Source organism: Xenopus laevis, chromosome 6L (genome assembly GCF_017654675.1).
Source record: "Xenopus laevis strain J_2021 chromosome 6L, Xenopus_laevis_v10.1, whole genome shotgun sequence".
NCBI lineage: Eukaryota > Metazoa > Chordata > Amphibia > Anura > Pipidae > Xenopus > Xenopus laevis.
In genome coordinates, this window is record NC_054381.1 from 127,423,693 (window position 1) to 127,437,137 (window position 13,445).

A 13,445-nucleotide genomic window follows, 5' to 3' on the forward strand; every position below is an offset into this window, starting at 1 on the left:
TTGTAGAGCTCAATTAATTATCTCACATTTACTTAACAGAATCAATCATGTGATCAGTAATCTTCTATCTCTTTTCCAGGAGCAACCTGAGGAGCCTGGCACAGAGATCAGCCAGGGTAATGCCTCAGAGGAAGAAGAAATTCTAGAAGAACAAAGTCTAGAAGAAAACAATAGTGATGACATGCTTATATCTAGTGGGGAAGAAGAAAGCATTTGTGATGATCTGTTTCCATCACTTGAGGTATGATTTACTATCAAGGACATTAAGACATTTTGTGCATTGAACTGATTGATTTATTGGGACATGTTTAGCGTAACGTTTATTTAGTATGGCTTTGTTTAGGCCCACTAATGTCTGGGAACCTAAAAACCAAACTGCAGTTTAAATCACAAGTCCAGCTCTCATGCTAAAACACTTTAAGAACTATATATTTTTGGAGTGTCCACATAAACTGCAGTGCCCAGAGGGAAGCCATCAATGCTTATCACTACAACACCATGCTGCACATATTACATGGGGAAACCCACAAACGGGTCATTTTTTTTCTTTGCAGCTCTGGAATACATTGAAAACTTTGAAAATACATTATACTTTTATTAAAGTTGTCTTTGAGTTAGAACTCCTGTTATATCTCTCTCTCTTACCCAGGGGAAACCAGAGCAGAATGTAGAAATTGCCACAGACAACTGCCGCGTAATTGTATAATGGGAATTATAAAAAAACATTTACCTTGTCATAAATGCATGTTTTTGCACCTTCTCTATAAATCAGAATTGATCTGAAATGATCTTTGTCATTCACTCTCTCTCTTAAGCATCACCAACCAGATAATCACAGTATTGATGCTTGAGAGGAAAACATACGGTAGAGATGAGCGAATTTTTGACGCCCATAGACTTTAATATATTTTGGCCAATTTCCACTGCCGGAAATTTTTGGCGAAGTGAAATGGGTCAAATTCGCCCATCCCTACAATCAAGATATTCACATAACACATTACCAACTTTATTTTCCAATACTGTGTCACATTGCCATATGCAATAGATATTAGTATAGCAACAAATGGATTAATTGTATCTTTTTATTCTTAAACAGAAACAACTTGAGGAAATCATTGCCCATGACATTTGCCAGGAGGAACCTGAGACAAATATTGGCCATTTCCAGGAGCAACCTGAGGAGCCTGGCACAGAGATCAGCCAGGGTAATGCCTCAGAGGAAGAAGAAAAGCTAGAAGAACAAGCAGAAAAAGAAAACAATAGTGATGACATGGTTATATGTAGTGATGAAGAAGAAAGCATTATTGATTATCTGTTTCCATCACTTGAGGTATGATTTACTATCAAGGACATTAAGACATTTTGTGCATTGAACTTATTGATTTATTGGGACATGTTTAGAATAAAGTTAATTTAGTATGGCTTTGTTTAGGCCCACTCATGTCTGGGAACCTAAAAACCAAACTGCAGTTTAAATCACCAGTCCAGCTCATGGTAAAACACTTTAAGAACTAAATATTTTTGGAGTATCCACATAAACTGCAGTGCCCAGAGGGAAGCCATCAATGCTTATCACTACAACATCATGCTGCACACATTACATTGGACATTGTAGGGATGAGCACATTTTTGAAGCACTAGACTTGTATGTATTTTGGCAAATTTTCACTGACGGTGAATTTTTGGCTAACGAAATGGGTCAAATTTGCCCACCCCTACAAACAAGATATTCACATAACAGATTACTAACTTTATTTTCCAATACTGTGTCACATTGGCATATGCAATAGATATTAGTATAGCAACAAATGGATTAATTGTATGTTTTTATTCTTAAACAGAAACAACCTGAGGAAATCATTGCCCATGACAATTGCCAGGAAAATCCTGAGACAAATATTGGCCATTTCCAGGAGCAACCTGAGGAGCCTGGCACAGAGATCAGCCAGGGTAATGCCTCAGAGGAAGAACATAATCTACAAGAACAAGAGGAAGAAGAAAACAATAGTGATGACATGGTTATATATAGTGGGGAAGAAGAAAGCATTTGTGATGATCTGTTTCCATCACTTGAGGTATGATTTACTATCAAGGACACTAAGACATTTTGTGCATTGAACGGATTGATTTATTGGGACATGTTTAGCATAATGTTTATTTAGTATGGCTTTGTTTAGGCCCACTAATGTCTGGGAACCTAATAACCAAACTGCAATTTAAATCACCAGTCCAGGTTATGCTAAAACACTTTGGGGTAAATTTATCAAAGAGTGAAGTTCCGCAGCTCTCAATTCATTGCTATGGGATTTTGAAAGGCATATTTATCAATGGGTGAAGTGAAAGTTCACCCTTTGATAAATACGCCTATAAAAATCCCATAGAAATGAATGGAGAGTGGCGGAACTTCACTATTAACTTCACTTTTGATAAATCACCCCTTTAAGAACTATATGTTTTTGGAGTATCCACATAAACTGCAGTGCCCAGAGGGAAGCCATCAATGCTTATCACTACAACACCGTGCTGCACACATTACATGGGGAAACCCACAAACGGGCCATTTTTTTCTTTGCAGCTCTGGAATACATTGCCTTAAGTTTAAAGGTGTTATTTACTAAACTCGATTTTTTTTTCTGGACAAAAATGTTAATGTTTAGAGGAGAAAAAAACGCTCACCATTTCAAACCTGTCACTGTTGTGTATAGGTCAATGGGAGATGTGCTTTTTACAATTTGAAGGTATCGTGGTCTGCATTGGATTTTGTCTGGTAAACCAAAAAAATTGGGGTTTTCAGGCAATAACCTGAAAAAATTAAGCAATTCAGGATTCAAATCCAAATAATTTGGGGGTTTCCCCCGTTTTCGCAATTTTTTCCCCGACCTGACTATTTCAAGTTATTTTATTGATAAATAAGATAAAATTGTGGATGGGAGTTTAGTCAAGCTTAGTTTAATACAAATATGAGAAATTCGAGTTTTAGTAAATAACCCCTAAAAGTCTCACACACATTAGTTCTATTAGGACAAACCATAACCCATATACATAAGAATAATAATCTTTGTAATAGTTATGTCCACCATTAACAACACTGTTTGGGCACAAGGCCTCTTTGCTATACTAAATATAAATTAAAAAACTGCTTAACAAGGAACACAGTGAGGAATCTTATGGGGATGCCTCTCAACCTGAACAAACTAAATGAGCAACAAACTAAAAAGAAAAGCTTGCAATATTTATTCTTTTTGTCTATTTACTGAGTTGATCTAAAATAATGTTTTCCTTTACCAGGTCTGCAATGAACATGGATTTGACAAACTATGCCCGGTATGCAAAAACAGTTTTTACATTATTATCCCTGTTTTTAGCCTTCTCCCTCTATTCTCCCCCCACCACCTGGCATTATATTGTCTTATTTTCAAATTTTGTTTTTACTTTTTTTTAGGACCCAACTGGCTGGATAGACCTCGAACAATGTGTTGGATCAGGAGGATTTGGAGTAATCCATAAGGTCAGATATGAGATTTTAAGATTGTAAGGGGTGGGAATGACCTACCTTTTGTGGCCCTTAACATCTCAATGTAATTCTATATATTGTATATATTTATCTATCTAGTATATAAATATTCATACATATGTCATGTATCACTAAATTGCCACATATGCCACATTTTAAGCAGGATTCATATTTCCTTTTGGAGTTTGTTTTTTGTTTCTGAGACTGCAAAGACCCATGTCGTTATACTCAGGTACTTTATCAAATTCAAGTCAAAATTCACCACAAATCTGTTTTCTTTCAGGCATGGCATTTTAAGGAAAAGAAAGAAGTGGCCATAAAAGTGATAAAAGACCTTAGGGTAATGTATATTTTTTACTATTTAATTTATTATAATGAGAATATTGCAGAAAGTGTTGTGTTACACATACAAATCAACTGCCAGTAAAAAGAGACTTTATAAACCATGATTAGCAAGTCGCCCCCTTATATAATGGATAGTCATAATGCAAAATGGAATTTGTAATGATTAGAAATGGACTTCTTTAATGCCCCAAGCTCTGCTCAGCCCGGTGAAATATTCACTGGAGGTTTAATTATTTAATAAATGCAAAACTAACTATATCAATCGCTTGTAATATTTGCAGCTTATAAAAGGCAAATGTGTGACTTATATTCATTAATCTCTATGTAACAATACTATAAAGTAACCACCCCTAACAGAAGGGGATTTAAATCACACCAAATCATAACAAAAAAATCATAACTCAGTTCAACACATTGCAAGTAAACACATGGAGCGGCATAGAAGAGAAAGAGGGGAAGTTAGATTCTATGATTGAGAGTGGACGCCATTACAGCACATCACAGAGAGACTTGAGAGAACTGATAACCTTTACTAGCTTTACGCATTCAGAATCTTCTGATGAAGTGACTCCAGTCACGAAATGCGTAAAGCTAGTTCCCCTGCCCGCTTACACTTTTGTATTCTTAACATGGATTAATAAAGTTAACTGGCTCTATCCAAGTTTGGTTTCCCCGAGTTCTGATCCGGTGAGGTCATCCCTACTATCAAGTTTGTTTGGGAAGTTAGTATCTGTGGTGTTGGCACTGTGGTACAATGATGGCAAACTAATGAATTCTATGTTTTACAACAAGGATTAAATAGTTATCAAGACTAATTTAATGATCATTATTTCTGTATCTAGGATAATGAAGAGATCCTTGCTGAACTGTACGTACTTGAACGCGTTTCTGGCCACGACAACTTCCCTGCCTTTTATGGAGCCTTTTATCTACGGCCCAGCATTTCAAATGAAGAGGCGCTATGGGTAAGGATATACTTCTTAAATAAAAGCACACAATGGTCTTGCATTGCACATGCCAAGAAGGAGAAAATCTCAATCAAAGTTAATAAATATAACACTGATTATTTCAGACCCGTTACTGCTACTGATTACTAGGAATGTTACACAGACACACAGACAGATAGATAGATTTTAGGCAACATATATATATATACACTATAATATTTATATACACTATAAATAAAAACATTTTATTTCTATTCTAGATTGCTATGACAATGTGTGCTGGTGGCTCCGTAGACGCCTTAATTAGGAGCACGCCCAATAGATCCTTGGATGAGACCTGGATTTCATACATATGCAAGAAAGTTTTACAGGTAAGACAGATATTAACCCCTTCATTGCTTTTCATAATCTCTGCTCATCCTATTAATTCTAGAATATAAAAATATATACATGTTCATCATGTTTGCTTTATTCATCTTTCTAGGGCCTGGATTACTTACAGGAACTGAACGTGATACATCATGATCTCAAGGGCGCCAATATAATGTTAACTTCTACGGCCCGTGTGAAGATAAGTAAGTGACGTTTATCATCTATAGGAAGAATAGGTGCCATATAAGCAAAGGGTACATTTATTGCTCATCTCAATGCCTAGCTTTTCTTAGGCATCATAAAACTTTAAAGGGGATCTCTAGCCAAAAATTGCACCTTTGCATAATGCAAAAATATCATTGTAAGCATCGTTCCAATATACAGTCATTAAGAATGTTCAGTGTTTTATTTGTCTCTGTTTTTACACTCTCTTTGCACCTGGTTCAAATCAATAGTCAGCGCCAGACAAAAGAAAATACTGCTTCAAAAATATATTTCCATTTGTAATAACTGTAGCACCTTTCTGTATTGTCATAGATGTTATTACTGCATTGTACAAAGTAAATTCATGTTTGTTTCTTTCAATTTCAGTTGATTTTGGCCTTGCCACAATAGGGCCCATCAGTACAAGTAATGCAGGAACCCGCTGTTGGATGGCACCTGAAGTCCATGCATGTTTTACAAGAAGTGTACATTATAACTACAAGGTATAATTAATAAAATAGTTGTCATTTAGTTCAGTTTTCATTAAAGTGATTAAACAAATTGCACTCTTAAGGCAGGAATAACAAATCCATGCCAAATGTAATTTGTAGAGCTTTTCTCTCCCAGTAGAGACTCTTGAAAATGTAAAATCATAAATGTTTATAGTTGAAGTCGGCTACTGGAAATGTTTCATAGTAATACAACGTAGCTTGGCTCTAAAGTATTAGTCATTTAGCATCCCATATTGACCCTGAGACAGGATGAGGATGGATAGTCAGTAGAAGTATCTTTATCTTCTGTAACAATGATTATAATTTGTTTGCTAAATGGGTGTTGCTTTTTGTTTTTATTTTCTAGGTGGATGTGTGGTCTTTAGGAATCACAGCCATAGAAATGGCAGAATACGATCCTCGTAAGTAATCTTAAATAACATTTTGCGTGCGTTTATGTTCATTTATGGAGGAGTGTTTTTAGGAAGGTCAGGGGGTATCACCTATTCTATAACAATGAAACATGTAAATCGGCCATGAATCAGAGAATCTTTTCTGTGCTTTTATTATAATGGTGTCTTCTGTAATTTGCATTAGTTACTTTTCTTTTTAGTGATACACTGGAAAGCAAGATATAACTTCTTGTTTCAGAGACAGGAGCAATCAGATAAAAGATATAGACTGTGTCTTTCCTGTATCCCCTAAGGCTAATGGCAAATAATGTGTTTTCTCTGCTGCTGAGAAAATACAGATACAGCCATATACTGCCCTATATGTCCAATATCTGTCTGTCACTGTGCATACGCTACAATAATTCCAACCAGACTGCATTTATTTATTTGTTATGTATGAGGGTAAGGCCACACTGGGAATTTTGGGGAGATTTGGTCGCCTAGCGGCTAATCGCCTCGTCTTTGCGGTGAGCAATCTCCCCAAACGCCTTCCCTCACTCTGTGCCAGCTAAAATAAAAAACCTGCTGGCGCTAATCACATGCGCCGATTCATTTTTCGAAGTCGCCCGAAGTCTCCACCCTTCGGGCGACTTCGGAAAATGAACCGCCGCGTGCGGTTAGCGCCGGTGTTTTTTTATTTTAGCCGGCGCAGAATGAGGGAAGGCATTTGGGGAGATTGGTCGCTGCAAAGACGAGGCGATTAGTCGCCAGGCGACAAAATCTCCCCAAAATGAGCAGTGTGGCCTTACCCTTAAAGAAGGAAATTGTTATCTCAAAAAGTTAAAATAAATCGATTGGTTCTGATAATAGAAACTCATCAGAATATTTGATGTAGTCACCCTCTACTGTACAATGCTGCAAAATATGTTGGCCCCTTGTAAATTTGTAAGAATAACAATAATAATATTGTGTTCTCTTACACTTACAGCACACATTAAACTCCGTGGTGCTGAGCTTTCCGAAAGGATTATGAATGGTCCAGCTCCAGCTCTAAAAGAGGATATATGGTGAGTCATTTTTTTTTACAGAAATAGGACTTAAGGTGGCCATAGACGTTACAATTACAATCTTTCTTGGAAAAAATCTTTTTGATCGTTAAGCCAACCCATATCCAAGTCTTCTGCCAATATCGGTTGGCTCGTTTCCCACCATACACGCACCGAATATGGTACCAGAATTTTTTTGTACAATATTATTGATGCGTCTATGGCCACCTTAAGCAGTGAGGGTGGGGGAATGGGGAAAGAGACACTGGAGCATAAGGCCGGGGAAGGTGTTAAAGTGGGAAAGAGATAAGTTCAATGGGCTCAAATGTGTCACTACTGTATCCACTCTATCCATTGCTGTGATGATGGGCTGTGTTCAAGTTATTAGTATTCTTTAAGAGACATCACCTTTTTTATAAATTCAAGAACTTACACTTTGTTGGCCCAAATTATTCAATGAAAAGAAACATCTCCCATTTTAATTCCCTATCACCCAACAGACTTCAGTGTCCTTTTTGAATAATTCTGGCTCTGTGTTTTATTACATCATCAGTAACACTTCTGCCTTGTTTCTTTCCCCCCAGGAGTAATAAATTCCACAGATTTATTAATAAATGCCTTCAGAAGGATCCAGCCAAAAGACCATTCGCAAAGGAACTCCTACTAAACCGATTCATCACATATAATCGAGATGAAGACGAGGTGCAATATAGCATAGCAGAGCATATACAGAAAGGTAATGCAAATGACTCATATTCTCTACAATCAAAAAGCAATTACTGGGAAATCTTTAATGCCTATGTGGCAGGCCTGGACTTGGAATCAAAATAGGCCTGGCATTTCAGGTAAACAGAAGCCCAAACAGCCAACCACCAGCCCAATAAATAGGCAACTTACAGTAGCCCCTCTGGCATTTGTCAGAACCCACAGATTGCCAGTCTGGGCCTGCTATGTGGTTATTCCAGGCTCTATTGATTTCAGGATTCCTATTTTGATCACTATTCAAAAAATTAAGAAATTGCATCACATGCATGCAAAATCTGTCCCTAAGTATTAATGCTTTTAGGGAATTTTCATTTTCAGGTGTAATTAGTTTTGTTAATTACTAATGGTTTTAGCTCCAACCAGTTCTGCTTTAAATTGTGAAAGCTTCTATCAATTACTAACTTAGCTAGCCAGTTAAGGAATCACATTATGGCCATTTTTACAGTGCCCTATCATGTGCATAGATATAAAACACAGATCTTCTTGTCTAACATTAAAAACATTTTCTCCTAGGAGCAAAGAAATAAGACATTCAAGTTAAAGATTCTCTTGCAACACCTCATTAAGAAGACTTTGTCAAGACTTAGGAAGGAAATGGAAGAACAATATATAAATCCCAAAATGGATTCTACCCTTGCAAGATCTGAAATGTGGCTCCTTCATTATGTTCCCAAAAGGGAAAGGAGGGAAAGGGTTGGGAACACAATGTAGGAGCCACAGTCCATCTACTTTGGATACTTTACCAAATGTTTATTTTTATATATTCTATTTAAATGTAGATATATTTTTATATATTAATAAAAATAATAAAAAATAAGCTGATGTTTGACGTTTGAATAATTAATATATAGTGTAAGAAAATGGGCTGTTGAAGAGTTGCATTAACTGTAAAGGAGAGGGAAATGTTTTAGAAAATATCAACTGGGAAAAAATCAATTAGGAGAATATTATTGTGGATATAAACAACTGCTAGTACTTGTTTCATAATCTTCAAAAATGTTGTACTTTCAACAGCTTATGATGATAGTTATGGGTTTTGTACCCCTTCTGTAAATTATATAGTAAATGAACTTTTTGTCAATTGGCGCAAGAAGTGCAACAAATGGCTGTGCTTGGAAATAATCCCTAATGTTTTATAATTGATGGGGTAAGAATGATAGCTCTTTGGGTGTAACTCACTGAGCCAAAAATTCTAACATTAATGCACACACATGTAACACTAGTAGTAAATTAAGTGTCACGATTCTCTAACTATGAGCTTTACCCCAATACTTTGCTCTGGATGAGACCTCAATTCTCAGGAGTTAAGACCTCACAACAGTGTGGAGTCAGGGTGTAGTACAACTGTAAATAGGTGCAGTGCACAATAATAGGGCACCAGTGGTTTTTGCAACTTAACCAGAGAACATATTTATTGAACAGGATAGTCCACAAAGAAGTGTACATAACCAAGCAGGAACATAGAGCAACAGTTGATAAGCATATACTCACAACACCAATGGTCAGTATTAGTCCCTGCAGGGAAGAGAACATACACAGTAGCAATGAAGGTACACCTAGCTTTCAGACTTTTCTGAAAACCCAGGGGAATCACTACATCCCTAAGTCTGTATACTTAGTCATTGATGGATTAGGGGGCAATGGTTCCCACAACCATCCCTCCAGGCCCCCAACTCAGGCACAAAGCACCCTCCTTCTCTGCTCCCTGAGCTGCAACCGCCCACTTGCACCTACTATCTTTTTAGTAGAGCTGTGCTGGGGGTAAAGGAAGACAGAAGCTGCTTCTGGCTTCCTCCAAGGATCGGGTCTGGGCTGGCAGGGCCCACGAGGGCTGGAGCCCACTGGAGTTTTTTCCTGGTGTCCTGCTGGCCCAGTCCAACACTGCACTTAGTCCCTACACTGGGCAATTGGTATCCGATATCTTAATCCCACTCACACTCTTTGTCGGAGCCTCAGGCTTCCCAGCTAAATAGCCTAACTTTCTGGCACTCCTAGACTGACATCTTAAGGTGAGTAGCCTATCCTTACTAGATCTGACCTTTCTAGGTTCCACTTCTCCTTTCCTGCCTGCTCAGGCAAGGGATTAACAAAATGGACCCTGATGAGGGGGCTGCCATGTTTGTGCTGCAGTGGTCCATTAGCATTAGAAACTCGCCTAACTGACAGATTGAGAAGGGACAGTAAGGTTGTCAGACCTCAGCAAAAAAACAAGCAACATGAATTTTATTTTAATTAATATTGTGATGTGTAGTTTTTTATTGTCAGTATAATTTTAAAGAATCAGTCAGACAAATAAATGTTATGAAAGTATCCAATTAATGAATGAAACAAACACATGTTGATGGCACTGGTATACAGGCAAAATAGGTAGATGACAAATAGGTAGATAAAGTGTTGATACAACACTTTTATGTGCAAAGTGGCAGCTCCTCTTAATACAATGACTGAAACCATACAGGATGGCATCATTTATCATGGAAAAATACAAATAAGATTTTATGGGGCATAATTACTTGTATATACCGGGTCTCACTTCCCACACTGGGAGGCAGCCAGCGGCATTTCATGGGCTGAGATGCCACCACCCCCTGACCTAGCAGAGCCGAATGTCTGTGTTAAAAAACAGAAATTTGGCTCTTAAATTTACCAGAGGTGGCTTTTTGCCGCCCCTGGTATTTGGCCATTCCATGCAGCCTGAGGCAAGTTTCTCACCTTGCCTCATTGCAGGAGCGGCCCTGGAGGCAGCAAGCAAAAAACAAGTAACAAAAAACATAAACTTAATTTATGTTTTCTCATAACAGACTTAGTTGCTACACTTGACGCTCTAAAGACCAAACTGCAGTAATGCGCAAAACATGTAAATTAGTCCCTGATCAAGAGATACCAATAGTCTCTCTGTACAAGAGGTTGCATGTGCAATGAGCCCTTACAAACATGGAGAAGTTGTTTCGGATGAAAAGAGGATAGCCCATGTTGGCTCAATGAGTAGCACTGTTGCCTTGCAGCAATGGGGTCCTAAATTCCAACCAGGCCAATATGTGCAAGATGTCTAAATGTTCTCCCAGTCCTCATGTCTCCGTGGCTTTCCTCCCCATACAGGTTAATTGACTCCTGATAAACTTGTCCCTATTGTGTGTGAATGTGATAGGGGCCTTAGATTGTTGGGGCAGGGACTGACGTGAAGGGTGTACATTTGTCACCCATGTTTACACCTGACACATTTCCTTGAATGCTACTGACAATAAAGTAAGTTGCTAATGGGAAAACATATGCTGCATTTCAATTTCCAAAGTAGCCCACACTTTCCTTGCAAGTTTATTTGACTGAAACAGACACAGTACAGTCATTGGACACACTTATGTCACTACAGTTGTGAAAAACACCAAGGGCTCTAATTTACTAATATGTCTTATAAGATCCTACCATTAGCTAGTCCTCATTCAGCGGGTTGTGATTTCCATGGCTTTCACTTAGGTCTGGTTTTACCCCAGGGTTCTATGTTCACTGTAGCCTGCCCTATACCAGGCTTGAACATATCTACCCCCCTACAGTAATGAGAGCAACGAGACCCTGCCCTGTATTTAGTGAGGCAGATGGACAAGGCAGGAATTAGGTGTAAGATTTCAATGAGCCGGAGCACATTGGGCCTCGCTCTTTACAATACAATGTACACAGCCTAAGTACATTTTGATGAGAGCACTATTGTAATGCTGTGGACAGTGAGAGTAACTAAAAACCCATGTTTTTACCATCCCTCGATTGAGGTGAATTATCTGTGACAGTGAAACATTTGCTTTTAGGTTATCCAAAAATCAGAAAAAGATTGCTGAAGTGGATTCTTGAACCAATTTACATTATCCACATTTCCAAAGCCCTGGTTGAACCTTTTTTGTCCGTTAAAATATTTAAGCCAATGAGAACAGATGTGTCTGGAAAGGACATTTGCACTCCACCCAAGCAATTGCATTTAGACATTTACACGTTTAGCTGTAAAGTCAACTCCGGCAAGAGACAGGTCACCGTGTACAGTTTTTCCTGTAGAATAAATTTTAGGGGGCAGTAAATTTTAAAAGGACCAACAAAATGGTTCTTAAATGAAACAAGTGCACTAAAAAGAGTAATTTACAACAGTTGATCCAGGATCCTATGAACTGTAATCAGTAACAGTCGGAGAGGCATAGCATAGTAACCCCTGAGCTACAGAAAACATAAATGAAGATGTTTAAATGGAAATATTATGTTCCAAAAAGCAGGATTCTTAATTTGTCGTAAACTTTAAGGCAAAACATCAAGTAAATTTCTGTGCCATATTGGTGGCTGACAATGTAGACTCCCAAGCCTCCAATATAATGATTGGATACCAACTTCTACTCCAAGTTCATCTTCTCCATCTTGATCCTCAATCATATCATTTGCAAGTTGCAAGACTTAGGGTGAGACAAGGGTTCAATGAGTAGGTTATTTTGACTCTCTGAGCTACAAAGTGAACTTCTAGAAATACATGCTACAGAATTTGGAACAAATTGGTGGAATGGTTTTCGGGAAGAAATTCATTTAAGTGAGAAACCGTAGGATTTATAGACTTTGTACAATCCGGTCTGGATGGAGGTCTTATTACAGGTGCCTTTAGAGTAGAGACTATGAATTTTTGCCAAAACAGACAAAAGTCTGTTGACCGCCGAACGTATTAAAAAATCTGGCATGACAATGGAAAAGCTAAAGCCTCCATGGGACTTGATAACAATATTTAGGTTATTACCAGAACTTCGACTATACCATTACAAGATGTTCACACTAAGTTACCAAGGGACATAACTTTCTACATCGTTATTGTGTCAGCTAGACTAATCAGATGTAAGGGCACAATTAATAGTCAGCGCTTTGGCTACTTCTAGGGTAGAATTGAAATAGCAGGTAGATCTATCAATAGGTACAGTTGAGTAATGAACCAAAGGGAAACTGACCTGGGTCAGGAAAGTGTCAGTGTTAGTCAAAATGGAAAGATATCCCTTTAATTCATTCTGTTATATTGTTAATTAAATAAACTGATTAATTTCCAATACATTAGGAATAACTACAGATTTTAACTACTAATTTAAACAAAGTATGACATAAAAATCAGGAACTAACTTTCCAAAAAGTCCTTAAATATTTCAACCCTTAAGTTTATGAAGTGCTAGTGTAAGAAATGAATCTGATAATCTAGATTGCTCTTATAGAATTAAAGTGCTCAAAAATTGATTTTGTATTTTCAGGCCGTCTTATTCCTGATAAAGTGATTTAGTACATAGGACAATTGTTAAATGAAACCTGGAATTGCCCTTTAAAAAGAATTAATAATTGTAATTGTTAAATTACACCCACTCCCA

The 13,445-nt window shown here is 37.6% G+C and overlaps 1 protein-coding gene across 1 annotated transcript; it reads left to right on the top strand.

Annotated features, from left to right (window-relative positions):
• The first annotated feature begins 181 nt into the window (after window positions 1–181).
• Window positions 182–8,820, top strand: LOC121394495 (traf2 and NCK-interacting protein kinase-like). The gene is made up of 12 exons (XM_041565658.1): window positions 182–241; window positions 3,289–3,324; window positions 3,443–3,508; window positions 3,798–3,854; window positions 4,702–4,824; window positions 5,067–5,177; window positions 5,291–5,381; window positions 5,770–5,885; window positions 6,241–6,295; window positions 7,254–7,332; window positions 7,896–8,047; window positions 8,590–8,820. Exons 1-12 carry the CDS (start codon window positions 182–184, stop codon window positions 8,601–8,603), a joined length of 960 nt encoding a protein of 319 aa, XP_041421592.1. The 3' UTR covers window positions 8,604–8,820.
• The last annotated feature ends 4,625 nt before the right edge of the window (window positions 8,821–13,445 follow it).

Coding starts and splice junctions, on each gene's coding strand:
- LOC121394495 (XM_041565658.1), top strand. CDS start 182: ATGCTTATATCTAGTGGGGAAGAAGAAAGCATTTGTGATGATCTGTTT. Junction 3,509..3,797: donor GATTTGGAGTAATCCATAAG/GTCAGATATGAG, acceptor GTTTTCTTTCAG/GCATGGCATTTTAAGGAAAA. Junction 3,855..4,701: donor AAGTGATAAAAGACCTTAGG/GTAATGTATATT, acceptor TTCTGTATCTAG/GATAATGAAGAGATCCTTGC.